The 26477-nt window shown below is 41.5% G+C and overlaps 1 protein-coding gene across 1 annotated transcript in view; it reads right to left on the bottom strand.

Moving 5' to 3' along the window:
* CUL3 (cullin 3) overlaps positions 1–26477 on the bottom strand; it is a 94408-nt gene that overhangs the window by 52538 nt on the left and 15393 nt on the right. Inside the window, exon 2 of the mRNA XM_020795487.3 lies at positions 13352–13549. Within this exon, the coding sequence (XP_020651146.1) occupies positions 13352–13549 (198 nt within the window). The remainder of the gene's footprint in view (positions 1–13351; positions 13550–26477) is intronic.

Here is a 26477-nt window from a genome sequence, read left to right as displayed (position 1 = left end):
GGGTGAGGAACCATGATTGGAGCGACCGGAGCTTGAGGCGAGCGTGAGCGAGCGCCGGTGTTGTAGAAGACATCAGGCCGAGAAGGTGTTGGGCGTGATGGGCTGTCACCTGAGCACGAGGGAGAAATTTTCTGATGGCTCGTTGAATCTTGCGTATCCTCTCTGGGGGGAGAAAAGCTCGACCCTTTACAGCGTCCAAGCAGACCCCTATGTATTGAACTGTTTTGGAGGGAATGAGTTGAGACTTCTGTTTGTTGACAGTGAGACCGAGATTGTGAAGGAGATACAGGATGAATTTCGTGTCTGTCAGGGATTGTCTTCGTGAGGTGGAGACTACGAGCCAATCGTCCAGGTAAGGGTAAACGTGGATGCCCCTGAGACGAAGGTAAGCTGCCACCGGGGCCATGACCTTGGTGAAGGTCCGGGGAGCTGTGGACAGGCCGAATGGTAGGGCCTGGAATTCGTAGATTGTGCCCTGAAAGATGAACCGAAGAAACTTGCGGTGGTCGGGGTGGATAGTGACGTGAAAGTATGCGTCCTTTAGGTCTATGAGGACGAACCAGTTGTTTTTCTTCAGCAGGTGCATGATGGACCCTAAGGTGAGCATCCGAAACCGTCTGGGTCGCAGGTAAGTGTTTAGGAGTCTTAGATCGAGGATGGGTCTTATGCCTCCTCCTCTTTTCGAGACAGCAAAGTAGCGGGAGTAAAAACCGCATTGTATGTCGCGGGGTGGTACTGTAGAGATGGCATCTTTTTGCAAGAGGGATGATATTTCTTCCTCGAGCGAGGAGTCGAATGGAGAATGATTTATGAAACCGAGCGGAGGAGATCTTATAAACTCCAGCTGGTAACCGTGCTGAATAATTCTTAGAGCCCAAGCGTCGGTTGTGATGGTAGACCAGTTGTGAAGAAACGGTTGAAGACGGGTGGTAGGCGGTGAATGGGTAAAAATGGGGGGCCGAAAGTCAAAGATACTGTTTTTGTTTCCTGCCAGGTGGCTTAAAGGGTTGGCGGCGATGGGACGGGCGAGGCCGGTATCCCTGATAGCCCTGGACAGAAGAAGAGGACTGGCCAGAGCGCTGCTGAGGTAGGTGCTTGTAAGGACGGTACTGTTGAGAGGGCTGATATTGACCATAAGATTTACGCCATTGGGGTCGTAGCTGTCTAGATTGAGTCTGAACAGAGTAAGACTTGGCAGTCCTCTTAGCCTTGTAAAGGTCTTCTAAATGGGAGTCGGTCTTTTCGTTGAACAGCCCGGTAGCGTCAAAGGCGAGGCTCTCAACCTTTGACTTGACGTCTTCCATTATGTCTGCAGAACGGAGCCAGGCGTGGCGCCGGATAGAGATGGCAGACATGAGAACCCTGGCAGAGATCTCTGCTGCATGCCTGATGGAAAGGCGTTCATACTTGGATACCGTCTGAGCTTCCTCATATGAGTTGAGGAAAGCTTGCCGGGTGTCTTCAGGTATCAATTTCAGACCTGGCAAAAGCTTAAGCCATAACTGTTTGTGATACGCCCCTAGAACAGTCTGATAATTTATGACTCGAAGTAACAAGGTGACAAGGGAGTAGATCTTTCTGCCGATGATTTCCAGTTTTTTACCTTCCTTGTCAACTGGAGTAACGTGGGCCTTGGCCGATGGCCTTGAACAGCTTGTTTCAACGATGAGTGAGTTTGGGATTGGATGCTTGAGTAAAAAGTGAGTGTCAGCCCCATGAATCTTGTAGAAGTGTTCTGTGCGACGAGGGACATTAGGTGTAGTCGCAGGCTGAGCCCAGAACTCCTTAATGGCCTCCATAACTACAGGCACAAAGGCTATACTAGGGGGAGCGGTACTGTCCTTCTTGATGTCCCCGAAGAACAAGTCCTCACCCGGAGGCGAAGGAAGATTCAAGTCCAGTTTCAGTGTCTGAAAACCATCCCAAAGAAAAGGAAATGCAAGAAAGCAAAGTGGCTGTCCAACGAGGCCTTAGAAATAGCAGAGAGGAGAAGGGAAGCAAAATGCAAGGGAGATAGGGAAAGTTACAGAAACTTGAATTCAGACTTCCAAAGAATAGCAAGGAGAGACAAGAGGGCCTTCTTAAATGAACAATGCAAAGAAATAGAGGAAGATAACAGAAAAGGAAAGACCAGAGATCTGTTCAGGAAAATTGGACATATTAGAGGAACATTTTGCGCAAAGATGAACATGATAAAAGACAAAAATGGGAGGGACCTAACAGAAGCAGAAGACGTCAAGAAGAGGTGGCAAGAATACACAGAGGAATTATATCAGAAAGATGTGGATATCCCGGACAACCCAGACAATGTAGTTGCTGACCTTGAGCCAGACATCCTGGAGAGCGAAGTCAAGTGGGCCTTAGAAAGCCTGGCTAACAACAAGGCTAGTGGAGGTGATGGCATTCCAGTTGAACTATTTAAAATCTTGAAAGATGATGCTGTTAAGGTGCTACATTCAATATGCCAGCAAGTTTGGAAAACTCAACAGTGGCCAGAGGATTGGAAAAGATCAGTCTACATCCCAATCCCAAAGAAAGGCAGTGCCAAAGAATGCTCCAACTACTGTACAATTGCACTCATTTCGCACGCTAGCAAGGTTATGCTCAAAATCCTACAAGGTAGGCTTCAGCAGTATGTGGACCGAGAACTCCCAGAAGTACAAGCTGGATTCCGAAGAGGCAGAGGCACTCGAGACCAAATTGCTAACTTGCGCTGGATTATGGAGAAAGCCAGAGAGTTCCAGAAAAATATCTACTTCTGCTTCATTGACTATGCGAAAGCCTTTGACTGTGTGGACCACAGCAAACTATGGCAAGTTCTTAAAGAAATGGGAGTGCCTGACCACTTTATCTGTCTCCTGAGAAACCTATATGTGGGACAGGAAGCAACAGTTAGAACTGGTCATGGAACAACTGAGTGGTTCAAAATTGGGAAAGGAGTACGGCAAGGCTGTATATTGTCCCCCAGCTTATTTAACTTATATGCAGAATACATCATGCGGAAGGCTGGACTGGAAGAAACCCAAGCCGGAATTAAGATTGCCGGAAGAAATATCAACAACCTCCGATATGCAGATGATACCACTCTGATGGCAGAAAGTGAGGAGGAATTAAAGAACTTTGTAATGAGAGTGAAAGAGGAGAGTGCAAAAAACGGTCTGAAACTCAACATCAAAAAAACTAAGATCATGGCCACTGGTCCCATCACCTCCTGGGAAATAGAAGGGGAAGATATGGAAGCAGTGTCAAATTTTATCTTCCTGGGCTCCATGGTCACTGCAGATGGAGACAGCAGCCCTGAAATTAAAAGGCGCCTTCTTCTTGGGAGGAAAGCGATGACAAATCTGGACAGCATCTTGAAAAGCAGAGACATCACCTTGCCAACAAAAGTCCGAATAGTCAAAGCTATGGTTTTTCCTGTCGTGATGTATGGAAGCAAGAGCTGGACCATAAAGAAAGCAGACCGCTGAAGAATTGATGCCTTTGAATTGTGGTGCTGGAGGAGGCTCTTGAGAATCCCCTGGACTGCAAGGAGAACAAACCTATCAGTTCTAAAGGAAATCAACCCTGAGTGCTCACTGGAAGGACAGATCCTGAAGCTGAGGCTCCAGTACTTTGGCCATCTAATGAGAAGAAAAGACTCCCTGGAAAAGACCCTGATGTTGGGAAAGTGTGATGGCAAGAGGAGAAGGGGACGACCGAGGATGAGATGGCTGGACAGTGTCTGCGAAGCAACCAACATGAACCTGACACAACTCCGGGAGGCAGTAGAAGACAGGAGGGCCTGGCGTGCTCTGGTCCATGGGGTCACGAAGAGTCGGACACGACTAAACGACTAAACACACACACTTCAGTGTCTTGGCAAGTCTGGACATCATCTGAGAGTAGGAAGAAAAATCCTCAGATGGAGAAGGGGCGTGAGGATCACCCGTATCCGAAAGCACCAGATCACCCGGAGGTAAATCGTGCGGTGGCAGGGGTGGGGGTTGTTCCTGATCGGAGTCAGAAGACTGCTCCGTGGACACCTCATCTGGATCGGAGGAGAAGACATCCCTCTTCTTCTTTGGAGGGGGTTTCTCGATGTCGACCGGCGCTGTCGGGGGTCGAGTTGGGACCGCAGTTGGCGCCGAGGTGGAAGGGACCGGTTGCGGTGGAGGGGCAACAGGTATCGTAGGAGGCTGGTCTCCGACTCGAATAGCTCGGCGTTGACGTCGAGGCCGGGTCGACTCCGGGGAAGAAGACAGGTATATGTACCGGATCTTTTTGCGGTACCGGTCTCGAGATGCGGACGTCGAAGACGAGGAAAGAGACCTCGAACGCTCGCGTCGACGTCGATGGCGCTTACGACGCTTAGGGTGGTCGGAATCCGCCGAGCAGGAAGAAGAGGATCGACGTCGATGCTTGCTACGACGCCGATGGGAGCGGCGCTTCTTCCTAGAGCGTTTGCGCTTAGAGGATTTCGAGTCCGAACGATGGGAAGAGTCGGACTGAGTGGAAGCTCGATGTCTCTTCTTCGACCGTTTACGTCGAGGAGACTTCGACCTCGAGCGGCCGGAGGAAGGGGACCGGCTCGGGGAGCGATGCTTCTCCGTGCGGGAGCGTTTGCCTCGAGGAGATTTCGACCTCGAACGCACAGGTGAACGAGGTACCTTGTCTCGGGGAGATCTCGAGTCCGAGTGCACGGACGAGATCGACACGGGAGGCAACCCCTGGCCCGCAGGAAAAGGGCTATGTGGGGCAGAAATGAGACCAGTAGTGACACCGACTAACTGGCTCGGCGTCGGGGAAGACATTCCCGATGGTGGTACCACTTCAGTGCGTCGAACCGGAGGAGGAGCGGGTGCCTCGGACGAGGCCTCGAAGCGTCTCGACAGCTCCTCGAGAATCGGTGATGGGATGGAGCCCGAGCTCGGAGAAAGTCGAATGGATGTCATTTTAAGCTGGGCGGCTGCCTTGGCTTTGGATGTCTTCGACGGTTTAAGTTTCGGAGCCGGAGGCTCGGGATTCGAAGCAGGAGCGGCCGATTTCGACGACGCGGATTTTTTCGACATTTTGGAAACTTTGGAGACGACCGACTGAACAGGAGCTGCTCGAGAAGTGGAAGCCATTTCCCCCTCCGAGGGCGCCGTGGAAGACAACGTTGACTCCCACAGATGGAGTTTAAGGCGCTGCTGGCGAGCCTTAAGAGCGGCTTTAGTGAAAGCTTTGCAGTGTGGGCAAGTTTTGGAGTTGTGCGATTCCCCCAAACAATACAGACAAGTATCGTGGCCGTCCTGGTGGGGAATTTTGCGGTCGCACACCACACACCTGCTGAATGGCCCGGAAGGGGACATAGGGCAGTAAGCAAAACCGAAACGACTAGTTCAAGGGATAAGGCAGAGCAGTCCGAAATCAGTCCGAGTAAAGCCAAGAATAGAATAAACCGAGTCGTCAAGTTGAAGGGAAAAGCGCTAGGGTAGTCCGTGAGCGAAGCTTAGGTCAAAACCAAGGAATCAAATAGATCGCAAATAGACGCAGCTAAGACGAGAGGCTCCAAACCGCTAGGCGGAAAAATGGAACTGAGGGACGGTTAGGCTGGGCGTGCGCAGTAGGGGTAGTCCTAAACATTGTTACTTTTCTCTTGCAGCTAGAGAATGTTCCGAGAGGCCCAACGCTGGCGCTGGTATTAACCCTTTGTGTGCATTCACAGAAGACCACGATGAAGAACCACTTCTGTTACAGCTTTAATAGAGCTGGCAACTGCATTTATTTGCTACAACCTGTTTCGTGTGATCTGGCAGGTAATTCATGAATACAGTCACTCTGTCATGGAAGAATATCTGATGTTGCCAAGTAAGCCTTCTAATTTGCAATCTTTGCAGCAAATGCCATCCTGATATAAGCTGCGTGTGCAAACAAGTCCAGTCACCTCCCCTTCTTATCAGAGGAACTGATGATGTTTTCTTCCCTGCTGATGACACTATTATCACTCTGGTATGGGGTGAAGGAGGAACATTTTGCTCACATTAAAAAGTCATACTTATATGACTGATCCATAGTATAAAATTAAAAGCAGTGAATCCAGATATAAGTTATGAATATTTTACTTGCTTTTCCTAACATTAGAAATTCTTTTGGTAGAGCAAACAGAATTTCTTTGGGTTAAGGATGACTGAAATTGGATTATGGATGTACAGTATTTATAAAAATATAACAGCCATAGTTTTGGCAAAGGGAGGAAATGTATGAAAGAACAGTATGCTATCCACATATGCAAAGCCACTCTTTCTTTTTAGTGCTGAGAAGTTCCAGTGATAAGAAGCAAATAGGTTCATTCTAAGAGACATCTGAAAAGTGGCCTAGTAACTGAGATTTTTAAAATCCTTTCTACCGCTTGCTTTCTGAGAAAGTTTCAACAGTTTTGCATTTAGAAGCAGGTACAGTGATAGGATTTGACCAAACTTCGGAAGGCAGTAGAAGACAGGAAGGCCTGGCGTGCTCTGGTCCATAGGGTCACAAAGAGTCGGACACGACTTAACGACTAAACAACAACAGTGGTAGGAAGCCACATATTAAAGGAGTGTCTCTAAGAAATATGGTTTTCTTTTCCTCTGTTAGACAACAACTAGAAATGTGATTATATACCTTTATATTTGTTCTGGAATTTTTGACTTTATAAAACTCGGTAGCACAGTCCATACTATATACAACAATTCACCACATTCTGAAACTTCGCCTTTTGTGGTAATCGCTTCACAGGGCAACCAGTTGTCCAGAACATTTCAATAAGAATCCAAATTCATAGTTTAATTACACAATGTACTGAGGAATTAGCAACAGTACCTGAAAGGTTTCTGCAAAATCCCTATTGCCTTCAGAATTCTTAAACAACTTCCACACTAAAATGAACATATAGATAAAAGTAAAGGTTCCCCTTGACATTTAGTCCCGTTGTGTCTGGCTCTAGAGCGTGGTGCTCATCCCTGTTTCCAAGCCATAGAACCAGCGTTTGTCTGAAGACAGTTTCCAAGGTCACGTGGCCAGCATAACTAGACATGGAATGCTGTTACCTTCCCACCAAGGTGGTACCTATTTATCTACTTGCATTTTTACATGCTTTTGAACTGCTAGGTTGCCAGGAGCTGGGACAAGCGACAGGAGCTCACTCCGTCACATGGATTCGATCTTAAAACTGCTTAAAACTTACAGCACAGAGGCTTCTGCAGTTTAACTCGCAGCACCACCACATCCCTAAAATGAACATATACACAGATAATAATTGGCCAAAATCCTACTGAAGTTCACACATGGTTTGAATACCTTTTGGGGATAATTGCAGCTAATTGATGGAGGTGCTGGAGCACATCTCAGTTGTGCAATCAGGTGCATGATCTGGTATGACCAGGCACACAACCAAAATGTATTCTGTCTCCTCATCAATTAACTGCAACAGGCTGTGGCAAGTTATGCAACGTTACACAAAAATTAAAAGGATTATGACAACTATTTATCGAGTCACTCAATTATTTACACATTCATTTATTATTTGTTATGTACAGCCTGCATTTCCTGAGCCCACGGCAATGTACATGGAATGCTTTCTTCCCATTTTATCTTCAAAAATAAAAATAAAAATCTGTGACGTATATTAGGCTGAGTGAACAACTACCTTAAGGTCACCCAAGGGAGCTTCAAAGTTCAGTAGAGACCTAAAACGTATTCGTTCAGTTCTATGTTTCAATGGGACTTCAACCTGGGTCGTCCACATCCCAGTCAAACATTTTAGCCACTACAGTACACTACACTACAGTCTTTTGTTTTTCCCTTCAGAAGTATAATGACTGAATGAAAACACACAGCATAATCCCAGAATAGTTCTTGGCCCTGTTTCTTACTATGAAAAGAACTAAAGGAAGAGAAACACCTTGGAAAAGAGGGAAGTGGGTCTTTTTCTTGCAATTTCCATGTTAATCTGTAATTTGTTGCAGGAAAAAATAATGAGTCTTTTAACATCCTAAAGACTTAACATGTTTTATTCGGTATAACCCTTTTTTTTTACTACAACTCACTTCACAAGATGCTTTGTTATTTTTGACCTTGTAACATTTACTTGACTATTCTGAGATACCACACTACTTAAAAGGGTCAGTTAGATCATTTTTCTACTCTCTATTTGCAATAATATTCTCAGATAAGAAGTCACAGAAAAGAATTTGTATAAGATGTTGCCTGTATTTCCCCCCTCTATCAGCAGAATTTCTGTTTTTCAGCAAAATATAAATAAAGACCTGATGACATTGTTGGTGACTTTATGATTGATTTATACTATTTCTTTCGCTAGCTTAATGCCAGAGGTAACTAGAAATAAAACCTGCTGTACATAAGGCATTAGTGGTGAGCACATAGCGGTCGTGGCCCTGTTAAATAACTCACAAACACCACATCACAGCTCTATTTACCTCTTTCAAGACAAGAGATTTATGAAAATCAGAATCTGGAACACAACATACTTTAGATTTCAAGACAAAGTACTTACAAAAGTTAGTCTATTTTTAGAACACCTTAGGTATCATTCATTCTAAGATGAATATATATTCTCCAAAATACACTAATTTTAAATGGTTCACTTAAATTTCAAGTCCATGGCTTAATGGTATCAACTGCAATCATCAGGCACAGTCATAAATAGACTTTTCCAGCAATTTGAAAAAGGAAATCTTTCTTGGCAAGTGTCTTCACTTTTTCGCTATGTTACATACTTTTTTATTTAGAGAACAAAGAACAGATCATTCAGCATACAAACAAGGATAACTGAAGAGAAATACTGTAATTCCTATCGGAGCCACATTTTAAAAAAACCCAATGTCAAACAATAACAACTCTGTTCTATAAACACAAATGCTACATTTAAACCTGTATGTGGAGATTAGTATGTAGCATTATACTAATCTTCCCACACTCTTATCCTTAATTGACCCTCAACTTTTGTTTTGCCATATTCTGTCAACACATCTGGAAGAAGTGAAACCTCTGAGGAATTATATCTTCACATCAATGTATTTATAATTCCTTTGGTTGAAAATAATACCTTGTGCTCTGTATATCTATCTCATTCTAAAGTGTCAGACAACAGTGATTAAAGCACTCAGATGCATTAATTTGTCAGTGCTATGGTGTCTAGGACAAGTACAAGATATACCCTATACACAGTATGATGCCCACATAAGCAGCAGAATACATCTGTCACTTTTTGATGACTTTGGTGTTGGAACAAGGAGTTATACCAATCATTCTTTCCTCAAATCAAAATTATTTGATTTGATCATTCGTTCCTCGTGACTGTTTCCTACTGCATTTTATTGTAGCAGCATGAGATAAAGCCATAAGGCAGTGTTAACTATGCCTCTTCAACAGTAGGCTCCCATAATTTAGAAAGCTACATTCTAGGAACAAGAGCGGCCTCAGTATAGAATATTAATCCAAAGAAAGATCAGATTCATCAGAACACTGATCACTTACACTAGGTTTAGATGAGGATGCTTTGCAAACCCAGTGGCAGATCTTACTCCTTCCCCACTGGCACTGCTGTGGTATGGACCAGTATCCTCTTAACATATCTACTCTAGCATAATGTCATCATCATTAGACTGCAGCTAACTAAAGAGTCTCTACTCTAAATTCAGGTTGCATGTCACTCACATGCAAAGAGGCAAAGTTGTGTGCACCTCAAATTAAAGTAGGGACTCTTTGAAGAGCATCAGTCTGGTGCTGATGATGATGTCACTTCTGTTATGCCAATGTAGCAATGCAACAGGATTTTGACCAATTTTGAAAAAAAAAATCAATTCTTAAAAAAACTTCCAATGGACTCCACTCCCAAGCAAACTACACCAGAGCACAGAGTGCTGTCCTCTGAAGATGCCGGCCACAGAGACTGGCGAAACGTTAGGAAGAACAACCTTCAGAACACGGCCAAAGAGCCCAAAAAACCCACAACATCCATTAAACCTGTTAATGTTCAAAAAGAGACTCAGTTGCCTTTTTCGGCCAAAAAAGAGGAACTGCTCCAGATCTTTAATGAACCCAATCAACAAAACAAAGTGTAATGTTGAAAGCCTGAGAATCTTCACACTAAGGCTTTGTTACAGACAATCACCATTCAATGCCACAGACAATCACACATACAAGGCAAATGCTATCCAGCACATGAAATCTGCAGCTTCATGTAGTGGAGCCATGTATGCCTGATTTTTTTTATTCCATCACCAACTCCGAAATCTTGACAAACTTCACTGAAGAATAATGGGCTCTATGCAACTCAGCCAAAAGCATTTGGAAATGGAAGAGAGAGATGAACAAGCCCGAGGCTTCCCCATGTTAACCATGTCTCCACACATGTACACTAACCACCATATCAAATCTATTAAAACCTCAACTTTCAAACACTGTTCTAACCAGATGATAAAGGCCAGTACTCTTTGGTATTTGAAATCGTACTGATTGTTGATCCTCTGCTGTAACTACCACTAGAAAACTAGATCCACAAGTGTTTGTTAGATGGCACACACTGAATTTACAGCTTATCAGTTAATTTCTAAATACAACTGTGATTGAAGTACAATGCATATGTCCTTGGCTTCCATGCCACAGCAGAACACTGTAGTACCCTTTAAAGTTGACGGATAAAATTTAATCCAGCCATGTTTACAAAAGAAAAACATACTTGACAATTAGCAGGGCATTATAAAAGATTATTAGTAACTTATTATTGCTCAATATGTTAGCTAAATCTTGTTACACATTCTGGTGCATATTAAGTACCTGCATAACAGTTGTTTTACTAGTGTACAACATTACAGGGGATTTTGCCATTTGAGATTTTGCTTTTACAGAAATTCATAGATATCTTGTGATCTGAAGCCAATATTAGTTGTGGTCTAAGGCAGGGGTCTCCAAACGTTTCGGTATGAGGGCCACATCATATATTTTACACATTTGCGAGGGCTGAAGGAGGGAAGGGGGACCCAAGCAATCCACCAACCCCCGCTGCTTTTGCGAAGACAGCGGGGGTGCGGGATCTCTTACTGTGCTTCTCTCCTCTTCCTATGCCCGGGAGAAGATAGGAAGAGGAACAAAGCCTGACAGAAGAGATTCCCCCACCCCTGTTGTCTTTGCAAAGACAGCAGGGGTGGGGGATCGCTTCTGTCAGGCTTCGCTCCTTTTCCTATGCCTGGGCCAGATAAAAAGGCAAGGCAGGCCAGATTTGGCCCGTGAGCTGTAGTTTGGGGACCCCTGGTCTAAGGCATAAGCCATACTTACGCTGATGATCTTCAGCAAGTCAAAAGTCCAGTTCAAATGGTAATGCTAAACTAGATTTTACATCTTAGTTTCTCTGAAATTAACTATGTTTAGAAAAAGTCGCAGGCTGAAGTCCTATTGCTTAGCACTGTAAGTCATAACTAGAGTAGGCTCATTGAATCAATGGAAGTTATGGAGGAGCTGACTCATCAAATGACTAGATTCAATGGGCCTATTCTAGTTGTTACTTACCACACTAAGCAACAGGATTTCAGCCACAAGTGACAAAGCATAAAAAGTAACTAGTTACTACTTTTTTACAATTTTGAAAATTCCGTACACATTTCTCAAGAATAACCAGAATAGATGCTTTTTAAAAATCTGAATTTTGCAAGCTGTTGGCTATGAGACCTCTTCCCATCCAGCCTTTGTCATTTCAAAATCTGCAACATAACGAGCCACTATTTGAACCATTTTATATTTATCCTCCAACACTTGATCAAGTTACACCTTTGCATCTGTAGAACTAAAAATGTACACTTAGAATGCATACAGTGCAGTTACACTTTTTTCTGTTACAGTTACAGTATAATGTGATATCTTTACAACTGAAAAAAGAAGTAAACTGCATAGGATGAGTTATCTGTGACTACATATTTCCAATTTCTCAAAGACTCTTATGGTACACTCTGGAGTGAATAATATTCCAATGATGTGTGGCTGAGGTGCAAGTTAAGAGCAGATGATGAAAATTTGGAAGTGTATGTCTCTTCTTGTCAATATAAAGTAGGGTTTAGTTCTATGGAAAGACTCTTTCGCTTGGCACTAAGGAAACTGCACCTATATTTCTCTTGAGAAGACAGTAGCTGCCAACAATGTGTTTTCTTTACTGTGCAGCCAGAGGCATTCAGAAACAGGGATACAGTGGCAACTGTACAGATGAAAACACATTTTTTGTTTGTTCAGGCTAATGCTGTAAGCGAGCTTTCTTTTAGGAAAGCCAAAGCCCATTATTCTATCTAGCCCAGTGCTGTTTACTCTGATGGGCAGATGCAGCTTTCTTAAGGTCTCAGATTGGCATTACCCAGGCCCGTTAGTGGGATCTTTTAATGAAACAACCAGCAGTTTCAAGTCAAAAGGCCAGATCAAGGGTTAATGCTAAACCAGATTTTATATCTTGGTCCTTATATTTGGTTTTTATATCTTGACATTATATCTGTGGTTGGAACAAGCCATGGGATGAAATCCTGTTGCTTGACATAATAAGTTGCAACTAGAGTAGGCCCACTGTATCAATAGAATTTACAAAGTTAATTCACCAGATGCCCACTGATTCATTTGGCCTAACTCCAAGTGTGACTAACTACACTACTAAGCAACAGGATTTCAGGTATAGTTTCTCAGTGTCTAAAACAGCTGTTTCTAATACCCACTGTAGTCTGGTCTAACAAACACAAGAAGCACTTGACTCATTAACTTCTCCCCCCGCCCCAATTCATGAGACAGAATCAGAAACGTTTATTTTTTAAAACAAAACATCATGTGTTACTTCTTACAAACCTGGAAAATAAAGATTTGTCCCACAACCAGGATCAAACTATAGTTTGAGATCCTAGTTTGTGTGCAAACCATATTTTTATGGGTTTGCTGCTCCTGTGTAGAGCGTATGTGATTCTGAGTTTCACAAAAAAAACTGCTTGAGTTCATAATACAAACCATGTTTCAATGTTTCAGCTGAGTATAGCACTGTATTAGCCTCAGTTTCATCTCTAAAACTGGAACGAAAATAATGATGTACTTGCAAATATAAACATTGAAAAGACTGTAAAACACTGTGTAAATTAGGGGTGTTTATACTTTTCAGTAATAACAGTTTCACTGGGTGTGAAGTGAAAGCTTTTAGATAGTGATGGTAAAAATTGTGATCTCCCTGCTCCCATTTGCAAAGACAGAAGAAGGCAATCATAATTTGCATTAACTGGGACTTTGCATATTATTCTTCAAGGGCACTCTTATTTCAATATCTTCTATATATTTTTTCAACTTCCATATGATGTTGATTGTACTCAGATACCTTGTTTATGAGATGCTCAGTAACTACTTCTCGTAGTCCAGTGTATAGTTTCTCTCCATGCTTATGTAATACCATAGTATATGCATTTCTATATAGTTCCTCAAAGCTGAGACCACTGTTGTTCTTACGCTGAATCTCTTGGATTGCATTTTTCAGAAGATCCCAAATGCTGTTCACATATTTTTCATCCATGGTCATCTGGAAAGACAAAGAAAAAATAATTGAGATATCACTGAAGTTAGGAAATTTTCAAAGCTACTTTTCTTTTGTGCCTTCAAGTTTGCTGTATCCTTCATTATCTCAAATTTACCTATTAGAAACTCTTTCAAAGTGCCCAGTGAAGCTAACCTGGTAAGAGTTGCATTATTAATTTTCAAGTGACTTGTATGGATCATCATATTGCAGAGAAGTCTATATGTCAGATGCCAGATATCTTTCCTTAAAACATTCAGAACTGATTCACATGTGCACTGCTATAACTTCTTCATAGCACTTTCAAGAGGCAATCTGCAGATTTAAATAGGCCATCACAGAACCCATATATCACTTCAAACAAAACTTCTTCACAGCATAGTCAGTCCACACATTAAGCTACGATGGCCAATAGGAAGTGAGATGTGTATAAGTGGTAACTAAAACCCAGAATTTTTACCACATATAACCTCATATCTTCGGATTCCTGCCAGAATTCCTAAAATATTTTGGGTACTACTACAATTTCCCCTTCCACAACACTATCATACAAGCAGCAATCTCAGTATTATTATCAGTTACTCAGCTAAATCTTCCTGCAATATGAACCCCATATATAACAAAAGATACTGCTCTGAGTCATGAGTGAATCATTTGTTTCATTAGCTTACACCAATATGCCTATGTCCACAGAAACATCTCAGATACAGAGATGCCCCGCATAGTGATGTTAATCCGTTCCAGATTAATCGTTGCTATGCCAAAACATCGCTAAACGGATCAAAAAACCCCATAGGAACGCATTAAACTTCGTTTAATGTGTTCCTATGGGGCCCCAAACTCACAGTTCAGCGAAGTTCCTCCATAGCGCCGCCATTTTCACGCCCTCGGTAAGTGAGGGGCAGGGCGCGAAAATGGTTGCGGCGGCCATTTTGGGCGTCCGGCAGCCATTTTGGAACCGCCGATCAGCTGTTTTAAAAAAACATCGCAATGCAAAGATCGATGAGCGAAACGCTTACCGATCATCGCAATGCGATGTTTTGCCATTGAAAACATCGCAATGCGATCGCATTAGCGATCTGAAAAAACAGATCGCTATGCGGATTCATTGTTAAACGGTGCACTCGTTAAACGAGGCACCACTGTATACTAATATTAAAAGTCCTTGAAATTTCACACGTTACTCATTAGGGAGTCAATCTGGATGGAAGAGCAGAGCATTACATGAAATGAACAAATGGAAACAAAAACAAACAAACCTAGTAAGAAATAATGCATCTCCATATAGATGTTTTAGTTAGTAAAATGAGCAAGGGACAGATTTATTTATTTAGTGTATCTATGCAATCTACTTCCCTGTCTATTGACATCCTTAAGATTAAACCCAACTAGATCACTTAACTATAATATCTTTCCAGCTCCTAAAATAATAAATATTAATTAATTTCTGGTTAATGTAACTATCCATTCCAACAACAAGTTGCAAAGGACAATTTTCATGAGCGTCACCATCACCACCACCACCACCACCACCACCACCACCACCACCACCACCACCATCATCAATAATAATAATAATAATAATAATAATAATAATAATAATAATAATAATAATAATAATAATAATAATAATAATAATAAATAGTAGTAGAAGAAGAAGAAGAAGAAGACGAAGACGAAGACGAAGATGAAGAAGAAGAAGAAGCCACATTTCTCTCAACAAGGGACCCAAAGCTGCTCACAACATTAAAATTCACACAATTTAAAAATACAATAAGGTAAATATTAAAAGATAAATTGAACAATGTATGATTTTAAATAGAATTAAAAGGTTAAAACATGAAAAAAATAAAAAGATTAAAATTTCTGCAAAAATGGGGTTCAGGGATTCAGTTATAATTGTTAAAAGCCTGCCTGAAGAGATGGGTCTTTAGCTTTTTTCAAAAGGATAAAAGGGAAGGAGGCCTGATCTCCCAAGGGAGAGAGTTCCATAGCCTGGGAGCCACAGAGAGGGTCCTCTCCCATGTCCCCATCAACTGTGCTTATGCTGGCAATGGGACCAAGAGGAGGGGCTCCTCTGCTGATCTTAATTGCCGAGAAGGCGCATATATAGGGAGATAAAGTTTTATATATATTTTACAACACATTTCCAGCTAATTTAATCATGGCCAAAATTCTGTTCTGAAGTAATGATGGTAAAACTCTTATACTGTAGTGCTATAAGACCCAAACTGGATTGTTGAGGAATCACCACATATTGTATTGCATACTACACACAGCAGAAAATGTCTACAGCACACAACAGATAATATCCCCAGTGATTTCTTTGTTGTTGTTTAATCGTTTAGTTGTGTCCGACTCTTCGTGACCCCATGGACCAGAGCACGCCAGGCCCTCCTATCTTCCACTGCCTCCCGTAGTTGTGTCAAATTCATGTTGGTTGCTTCGCACACTGTCCAGCCATCTCATCCTCTGTCATCCCCTTCTCCTCCTGCCATCACACTTTCCTAACATCAAGGTCTTTTCCAAGGAGTCTTCTCTTCTCATGAGATGGCAAAAGTATTGGAGCCTCAGCTTCAGGATCTGTCCTTCCAGTGAGCACTCAGGGTTGATTTCCTTTAGAATGGATAGGTTTGTTCTCCTTGCAGTCCAGGGGACTCTCAAGAGCCTCCTCCAGCACCACAATTCAAAGGCATCAATTCTTCAGCGGTCTGCTTTCTTTATGGTCCAGCTCTCACTTACATACATGACGACAGGAAAAACCATAACTTTGACTATTCGGACTTTTGTTGACAAGGTGATGTCTGCTTTTTATGATGCTGTCAAGGTTTGTCATCTCTTTCCTCCCAAGAAGCAGGCGTCTTTTAATTTCGTGGCTGCTGTCTCCACCTGCAGTGATCATGGAGCCCAAGAAAATAAAATCTGTCACTGCCTCCATACCTTCCCCTTCTATTTCCCAGGAGGTGATGGGACCAGTGGCCATGATCTTAGTTTTTTTGGTGTTGAGTTTCAGGCCATTTTTTTACTCTCCTCTTTCACCCTAATTACAAGGTTCTTTAATTCCTCCTCACTTTCTGCCATCAGAGTGGTATCATCTGCATATCGGAGGCTGTTGATACTTCTTCCGGCAATCTTAATTCGGGCTTGGGATTCCTCCAGTCCAGTCTTCCACATGATGTATTCTGCATATAAGTTAAATAAGCTGGGGGACAATATACAGCCTTGTCGTACTCCTTTCCCAATTTTGAACCAATCAGTTGTTCCATATCCAGTTCTAACTGTTGCTTCTTGTCCCACATATAGGTTTCTGAGGAGATAGATAAGGTGGTAAGGCACTCCCATTTCTTTAAGGACTTGCCATAGTTTGCTGTGGTCCACACAGTCAAAGGCTTTCACACAGTCAATGAAGCAGAAGTAGATATTTTTCTGGAACTCTCTGGCTTTCTCCATAATCCAGCGCATGTAAGCAATTTGGTCTCTAGTTCCTCTGCCTCTTCGGAATCCAGCTTGTACTTCTGGGAGTTCTCGGTCTACATACTGCTGAAGCCTACCTTGTAGGATTTTGAGCATAACCTTGCTAGTGTGTGAAATGAGTGCAGTTGTACAGTAGTTGGAGCAGTCTTTGGCACTGCCTTTCTTTGGGATTGGGATGTAGACTGATCTTTTCCATTCCTCTGGCCAGTGCTGAGTTTTCCAAACTTGCTGGCATATTGAATGTAGCACTTTAACAGCATCATCTTTTAAGATTTTAAATAGTTCAAGTGGAATGTCATCACCTCCACTAGCCTAGTTGTTAGCCATGCTTTCTAAGGCTCAACTGACTTCACTCTCCAGGATGTCTGGCTCAAGGTCAGCAACCACACTATATGGGTTGTCCAGGACCACCACAACTTTCTGGTATTATTCCTCTGTGTATTCTTACCACCTCTTCTTGATGTCTTCTGCTTCTGTTAGGTCCCTCCCATTTTTGTCCTTTATCATGTCCATCTTTGCACAAAATGTTCCTCTAATATCTCCAATTTTCCTGAACAGATCTCTGGTTTTTCCTTTTCTGTTATTTTCCCCCATTTCTTTGCATTGTTCATTTAAGAAGGCCCTCTTGTCTCTCCTTGCTATTCTTTGGAAATCTGCATTCAATTTTCTGTAACTTTCCCTATCTCCCTTGCATTTTGTTTCCCTTCTCCTCTCTGCTATTTCTAAGGCCTCGTTGGACAGCCACTTTGCTTTCTTGCATTTCGTTTTCTTTGGGATGGTTTTTGTTGCTGCCTCCTGTACAATGTTACGAGCCTCTATCCAAAGTTCTTCAGGCACTCTGTCCACCAAATCTACCGTATTTTTCGCACCATAAGACGCACTTTTCCCCCCACAAAACAGGGGGTGGAAAGTCTGTGCGTCTTATGGAGCGAAGAAAACAGTTTATATTTTCCTGTTTTCTTCTCCTAAAAAATTGGTGCGTCTTATGGAAAGGTGCGTCTTATGGAGCGAAAAATACGGTAGTTCCTGAAATCTATTCTTTATTTCCACTGTGTATTCATAAGGGATTTGGTTTAGATTATACCTGAGTGGCCCAGTGGTTTTTCCTAATCTCTTCAGTCTAAGCTTGAATTTTGCTATGAGAAGCTGATGATCAGAACCGCAGTCAGCTCCAGGTCTTGTTTTTGCTGACTGTATAGAGCTTCTCCATCTTTGGCTGCAGAGAATATAATCAATCTGATTTCGGTCTTGCCCATCTGGTGATTTCCATGTATATAGTCGCCTCTTGTGTTGTTGGAAAAGAGTGTTTGTGATTACCAGCTTATTCTCTTGACAAAACTCTATTAGCCGTTGCTAATAGTGTTTTGCTAACAGTGATTTCTTAACTTGATGCAATTTGCCTCCAAACATTATGACTTAAATACACAAGACAATTTTGGCCTGTATTTTTAGTACTCTGTTATGCACATTAGTAATTCTCTCCTAATATAGCTCTCCAATATTGTTGTTTTATTTCTATGCAAAGCAATGGTGTAATTGGTTTAATTTCCAGTATCAACCTCGCTAGTTTGCAGTAAGAATTGTAACTGACAGAAAGATTCTTATAAACAAATGTCATCACTTCAAGGAAGTTAGCAGTGTTTTTTTTTTCCTTAAATAACTACAGGCAATAGACAGGCAACAAATTTTCAAAAGTTCATTATTTCTAAATCTTCTCCAATTCAATAAAATGTACTTGTCAAATTATCAGTGACTGTATTTGAACCATATTTTTCCACTTCAGTTGATCACTTATGAGAAGACTGGTGAACATTTGGCTCTTCAAACCTTTTAAGACTACAGTAGTGGCACATGTTCCTATCAGAAATTAGATGTCAAGGGACCAGCTTTGGTCAATCTTCAGCTAGCCAGCTAAACTAGCCAAATGTTTAACTCCCAATACATAACTGTTCAATATGAGACTATAAGATACAACTGGAAGGCTATGTATGTGAAATTCTTGTAGTACCTTAAACTTAACAGCAATAAGCCACCCACCTTTAAATACAAAGACAGGGAAAATATTACTGACATACTTTTCCCCAAGGAAGCATGCTTTCCTTTACAGAACAAAGACTCTGGAGGCTAAAGAATTAAGCAATTATGCAAGATATCAGCAGGTTTGCTACAATGTCCAGGTTACTGCGTTTCCCTGGATACTAGTATTAAGCTGGACAAATCTGGGATGAGGAAATAAACACAGAAGTTTCTCCGCTAAGAATTTAATATCAACAGTTGTACATAACGATTACGCCTAAGCTTCTACTATTTGCTTATGATCACTGCCATATTTCTGGTTTTATGCCAAAAAAGAAACCACAGCTTGTTTCATTAACATCTGTGAAGCTACTAGGATTTGTATTTCCCAATTTCTAAAATCATGGAACCCAATACTCTCTGTGTTAATGTACTGAAGAAGACTGGGAAAACACTATTTATTCTAGAAGTTACAAACATACAATGAGTCAGTTCTGATACAATACCAAACCTCAGTTTAGTGCTGTGGGAACAGACCTTTCTTTTTCTCTTTTCCTTCTATGGAAAAGTCAACTAGCAATATTATGCCATTATGGCCAAAACAGGACAAGCTGTAGGTTAAATTTCCCTAGGGCTTGCTTGGTGAAAACAATTTCAAATCACAATTAATAATTCTGGTTTATTCAAACAAACCAGTTAAAATGACAGCTCTTCTTTTACATCATGATGATAAACCATATTTTGCTTTAAAATGTTTTTTTTTAAAAAAAAAAAAAAATCCCTCTGATAGCCTCTTCACTGCTGTCACAGGAGGAAGGGGAGGGAATAGCAAATCCACAAATGCAATGCTAAACTTTACCTGATGTAGTTTATCAAATACCTAAATAACCAATTAAGAATCTTCAGTTTTACTACCATATAATTTCCAAAAACCTGGAATTGTGGCAGAATGTTGACTCTTTCAACACACAAAAATTAAGTCAAGGGTATGAAATGTTCTGATCAATGGCAAAGGACTGTTGGTGTTGCAATCCAAGTCATCTGGAGGGCTAAAGGGTCCCCATGCCTTGCATTTAGCAAACAGGCTATTTAACCAAACAATGGCATGAACCAGGCTCTGAACGGGTGCATGTTCACACACTTTTATTTCCAGTTTCATAACCACAGTGGAATAGTGTTGCACTCTTCATTACCATACATAGGGCATGTGCTCACCCACAATTACTCTCCTTAAGGTAAAGGTAAAGGTTCCCCTTGACAATTTTTGTCCAGTCGTGTCCGACTCTAGGGGGCGGCGCTCATCCCACTCTTCAAGCCATAGAGCCAGCGTTTGTCCGAAGACAATCTTTCCGTGGTCACATGGCCAATGTGATTTAGACACGGAACGCTGTTTACCTTCCCACCGAAATGGTACCTATTTATCTACTCGCATTTGCATGCTTTCGAACCGCTAGGTTGGCGGGAGCTGGGACAAGCAACGGGCGCTCACTCCGTCGCGTGGATTCGATCTTACGACTGCTTGGTCTTCTGACCCTGCAGCACAGGCTTCTGTGGTTTAGCCCACAGCGCCACCACGTCCTTAGCCTTGGGCAAAAATAACTAGCAGAAACAAAACACAAGTCTGACCTTTCTTATAATAAATTTTTGTCTTCCTAGATAATCAAACATCAGTCACATCAGTTAAGCACCTAGCTTCTGAACAAACCAAAGCAGGTGTATAGAACTAAATGTGTGAGTGAATTATACATGAATGTATGTAACTTAAAATTCTCTCAGCTACATCACAAATCAGATTCTTTGTGCACCTCAAGTATCTCCAAGCCAACATTGCCAAAGGACCCATGTGATAATTACTTGCATCAAAGAAATTTAGCATAAGAAAAATCTTTTTTAGAGATGTCTAGCAGTTGCCCCACCAGTACAAATCTAAACTTCTACACAGGCAACATATTCTTAGCCTAACAGCATGACTTACAAGCCAAGGAACTTTCAAATTAAATTCTGCCCATATAATGCATTATATGCATAATTTCCTACCACCATTGCTGACAGAGACAAAGGGGACTCCATTAAACAATTACCCACTGTGCCTCCTGGATGAATTGTCAGCCTGAGTAGCCTTGGGCAAGTGTGTAGTCCAAGAGCATCTCTAGAAGAAGAAATGGGCAAACCACTTCTGAGCACTCTATACCTAGGAAACACTGGGAAACTTCAGTATAAGTAAAAATCGACAAAAGCATGAAATTATTATTATTAATGAAAACTCTAGATGCAGAAGTTTTCATGATCAATAAACAGGTCATGTAAAATTTCCAATGTTTAACTCCATAGACAATACAAATTGATAAACTGATTACAGGTTCCTTCTCAAGTCAAAGATTTGCAATAAACTGTTACCTCTGAAGTGTTCTCTTTACAAAGGCTTTCTATGAATCTTTTCAAAGGATTATATTCAAATATTTTATATAGTTTTACAAAAACTGCCCTCATTAAACATACATTCACCACCCATACAAAGCCTCAGGGTTCCAATATGGTTACCAAGGGGCACAAGAATAGTCTGTGATGTCATAAGAATGTTAAAGCCCAAACGGTCTGGTGCTATGTACATGATGGTGCAAATGAGGAATAACTACATACTCTGTCACAATGCACACCAAATCACCCTTAAAACTTCTGTTTCTCAGTCTAGACTACTGCACTGGGTTGTAAGGAGCAAATAAAAATAACTTGTATTTTCTTCCTATAAAATTCTATATTAATTAGCAGCCACAATAAAATTCCCTTTCTTTACTAGCCTGAGAATAATTTTTTGCAACTAACTGACAAGCAATGCAGAAAGGTGACAAACTGCTTCCAGTATATAAGACACACGTACTAAGTAATTACTCCTTGGATCTTCCAGTTGAAGGTATCACAAGCAGAAAGGACATTAAAAAAAACACAACTAGTCAAGTATTTCAGTAGCTCATAACTATCATAATAACGGTTAAGACAGGATATCTTACAACAAAAGATTTCTACTGTTGTTGTTCTGTGCTGTCAAGCCACCCTCAACTTAAGGTGAATGAATGATCTCCAAAATGGTTGTTGTGGGTTTTTCGGGCTCTTTGGCCGTGTTCTGAAAGTTGTTCTTCCTAACGTTTCGCCAGTCTCTGTGGCGGGCATCTTCAGAGGACAGCACAGTGTTGTCCTCTGAAGATGCCGGACACAGAAACTGGCGAAACGTTAGGAAGAACAACTTTCAGAACACGGCCAAAGAGCCCAAAAAACCCACAACAACCATTAGATCCTGGCCGTGAAAGCCCTCATGAATACATATCTCCAAAATGTCTTTGTCCTCAACTGTCCTGCTCAGCTCTTCTAAACTCAAGCCTGTGGCTTCCTTTAGAAAGCCAGTCCATCTCAAATTTGGTCTTCCTCTTTTCCTGCTGCCTTTCATCTTTTCCAGTATTGTTGTCTTTTCCAGATAATCCTGCCTTCTCATGATGTGCCTCAACAGGACAGCCTCAGTTTCAACATTTCTTGAGAGATCTCATCTAGCCATGATGACACAGGCCTTAGTTATATCTGACCACATGACACATGCCTTAGTTACATCCCGACTGGATTGCTGCAATGCTCTCTATGTGGAAAGTGGAAAGAAATTATGGAAAGTATCCAGAAATATCAGTGGGTCCAAAATGCAGCAGCCAGATTGCTGACTGAGGCTGGTTACAAGGATCACATACGTAACTCTACTGTTATACCAGCTGCACAGGCTGCCAATCCATTTCCAGGCTGAAGTCAAGGTGTTGGTTCTAACCTCATCTTTATATATGTTTGCAATTATGCAGTTCTGTGACATTTACTTACATTTTTATCGTTACTTCCATTTTCCATGCAATTTTTTCCAAATACTTTCCAAAATTTTAACCTTGAAATTTTCACCAGATAAACTTATATTTTAGTATTTATGATCCAAAAATTCTTCTCAAGCCTGAACATAGAAAACTACAGAAATACACATCGTCCTGAAAAAGAAACAATGAAAACTTCTGAGGTTTTTAAACTGCCTTGCAAATCTGGTTGCATTTTAGACCGTTCATTAAAAAAGAAAGCATATTAAAATGTACAAGTTCCTAGAAGATTCAATCATAACTCCCATTTGTGAAAAATTAGTTTCAATGCCAACATTTCACTGTATTCACTTCACTGTTCAGGGTTCTCTTACACTGCTGTTTCCTAGAGGTGGTTTTTGTTGTTATAGTCCTAGGAAAGAGAGAAGGCTGATGGGTTCTGCTTTTTAAAACTGCACAAAAAGGCAATGTTTCAGAAACTACTGCTTCCAGGACAGAGATAGAGCAAATGGCAATCCTCACTACCCAAGTGATGTGCACAGTACCAACACCAGGCATATTATTTTAACACATAAGACAGAAAACTCCACAAACACTGTCTATTTTGTTGGCAATGTAAAAATAATGTAAGAACTAATTATACAGCTAAATAACAGATAAGTTGCTGTCCTTGCAGGACAACTAAAATCTGTTACCCCGAGGGGCTGCTTCACTCTGCTCTGCTCACAGTCTTTTCCCAAAGAGTACTTTCCTCTACCATAGGGGTGGGCAATTAATTTCTATAGGGAGGCAACATGAAAAATCTGACCTGTGTTTGGAGGCCGAACCAACTGCACTTAAAAATAAAATGAAACAGTGATGTTATGATTGTTTTTATTTTAAACTTGTTAATCTTCAGAAATACTAAAGAGGTTTTTTGCGGTATGTTAAAGATAAGCAACTGATGAACTTTAGACAAAAAGCTATAAATGGTTTTGATGTTCAAAACTGTCCGTGGGATGGACAGGAGCGGTTCACGGGCCGTATGTGGCCCTCGGGCTGCATTTTGCCCAGGTCTACTCTACCAGAATGTATCCATATAAACACAATTTCCTTTCTATACTAATTGGTCATAACAAGAGTAGCCATGTCCTAATATGAACCTTCTAACATCAAGAACTTGTGCATGATCTTTGTTTTTCATTTCCTCCCCATTTTCCTTTTCTTTTGTGTCATGTCTTTTCAGAATGTTAAGTATGAGGAAAGAGATTGTCTTGTTTTTATTAATATACAAGGCACTGTTCCAACTGAAGAGGACAATACAATTATTTAAAATAAATTCTTGTAGGCTGATTTTCAGTGTAACGAGCAATGGTTCCCAACCTTGGGTCCCCAGACATTTTTGACTGCAAATCCCAGAAGCCTCCACCACTAGTTGTGCTTGCAAGGGCTTCTCACAGTTGCAGTCCAAGAAATTCTAGGGACCCAATGGGAACCACCAGTACAGACTAACAGACCTATCATGAGGTTGTGATTCTTATATTTAGATAAATACCGTTCAAGTTTAACTTGCAATGTGAGAATGTAAGCATATCATTTTTCCCAGACAACAGCATACTTATAATCCTTATAATCTTGCAGAGTGCAGCCAGCATACAAGTTGAATGAATGAATGAATGAATGAATGAATGAATGAATGAATGAATGAATGAATGAATCCTAATCCTAAACTTGTTTACATAGCAGGAAATCCATCTGCTTTTAGTGTGATGTGATATTTATGCTATGGTCTGTTTTGGCTATTAGCAACAGCCAGGCTTCCATATTTTCACTTGCCATAGTAAGTACACTGGAACCAATTTTCTACTGCTGGAATGACAGCCCAACAAAATTGTGAAAAACTGGAAGTAAATGTGACTGCCAAACCTACTTACAGTTTTACAGAATGGGTACTTGAGGTGGATGTGAAAGGACCAACGTTGCCTCTAATTCTCAGCCACCATGGGTGGGGCTCTATCCCCCATGTAGAGGGTGCAGAATTGCATACAGTTGTGCAGCAGGGAACCCTGAACAGGACTTGTTTAAAAGATGCATCAGTGTTCTTGAAAGCTTCCAAGAACAGCAAGTCAATTTTTTTAACAACTAGGGACAAACTTTTCAGTGACAGAAGGGAAATCACAGGTTGTTACATTTATTAAAAGCCAACTTTATTAAACCTAACGAGAGAGCATCAATGCACTGTGTTTTACAGATGGAACTGTACTTCCAGATGTTGTTGTTGTTTAGTTGTTAAGTCGTGTCCGGCTCTTCGTGACCACATGGACCAGAGCACACCAGGCCCTCCTGTCTTCCACTGCCTCCTGGAGTTTGGTCAAATTCATGTTGGTAGCTTCGATGACACTGTCCAACCATCTCGTCCTCTGTCGTCCCCTTCTCCTCTTGCTTTCACTCTTTCCCAACATCAGGGTCTTTTCCAGGGAGTCTTCTCTTCTCATGAGATGGCCAAAGTATTGATGCCTCCCCTCAAAAATGTATAATCTAAGAATATGAATATATAATTTTTCCTAGACAAGGGCACACTTATAATCCTGATCCTGATCCTGTGCACACAGTAGGAAATCCCTCTGCTTTCAGTGTGATGTTGCACTCATGCTAAGGTTTAATAGTACAACCCATTAATACATGAGTCTCGCAAGATACTCACAATTCAAATTAAAACATTTTTTGAAGTTAGCAGTCTAAAATGTAAATGATTTCAGAATACTGCCATCATTTTAGTTCTGTTGTCATCTTCAGCTCTTATTGCCCCTCACAAAGAAGGGGTCAGAATGTTGATGGTGATGTTTTCTGAAAATTCACAATCAGGCAGTAAGTAACAATAATTTTCCGCTAGTGGTGGGCAGGGGCCTGCCCCATGCACGTGGGATTCCTGTCATTACTGGAAGCAAATCAGCGGCATCTTCAAAGGGCAGGAATAGCACACTGTGCTCTGGTGCAATTGTTTGGGAGTTGAGTATTTATGGCTTTTGTCCTTTTCAGGAGATAGGTGATTATGGTGATCAGTGTGTTTTTGTTGTGGGTGTACTGTTGTGATAAGGAGGAGCGATAATCTGTCACTGTTATTGATGGGTGTTATTAGCTAGTCTTTTGTGTGTACAGTGGGGTCTCAACTCACGAACGACCCTACTTACGAACAATTCAACTTATGAACCCGCCCTATAGGGGAAATAAGGACTCGACATACGAACTTCCCTCGAGTTACGGACAGGAAAAAAAAGTCCCCCCTCCCTCCCCTTAGAGGCTTCTGGAGGGGAAAAAGGGTCAGAAACTTTAAAATAAATAAAAGAAAGTCACTTACCAGGCCTTGGTAGACCCCAAACAGCAGGAAAAAGAGCAGGAAACAGCTAAAAGCCAACACCCAGAAGGGAGCCTGGCAGCCATTTTGTCCTTTTCACCTGCTCCTGCACCCTCCTCTCCCCGCCTATCAGCTGATGGGCTGGCTCTGAAGAGGCTTGGGGAGGCTTGCTGAGCACCTAAAAAGCCTGCCTGTGTGTCTTCGTGCTGAAAAAATCAGCACAACATGCTTTAAAACATGATTTAAAATTGGCTTCTTTGAAAAAAAAAGA

This window comes from Pogona vitticeps, chromosome 3 (assembly GCF_051106095.1).
Source record: "Pogona vitticeps strain Pit_001003342236 chromosome 3, PviZW2.1, whole genome shotgun sequence".
NCBI lineage: Eukaryota > Metazoa > Chordata > Lepidosauria > Squamata > Agamidae > Pogona > Pogona vitticeps.
The sequence above is the reverse complement of the archived record's forward strand: the minus strand, read 5'-3'. Positions and strand labels throughout refer to the sequence as shown.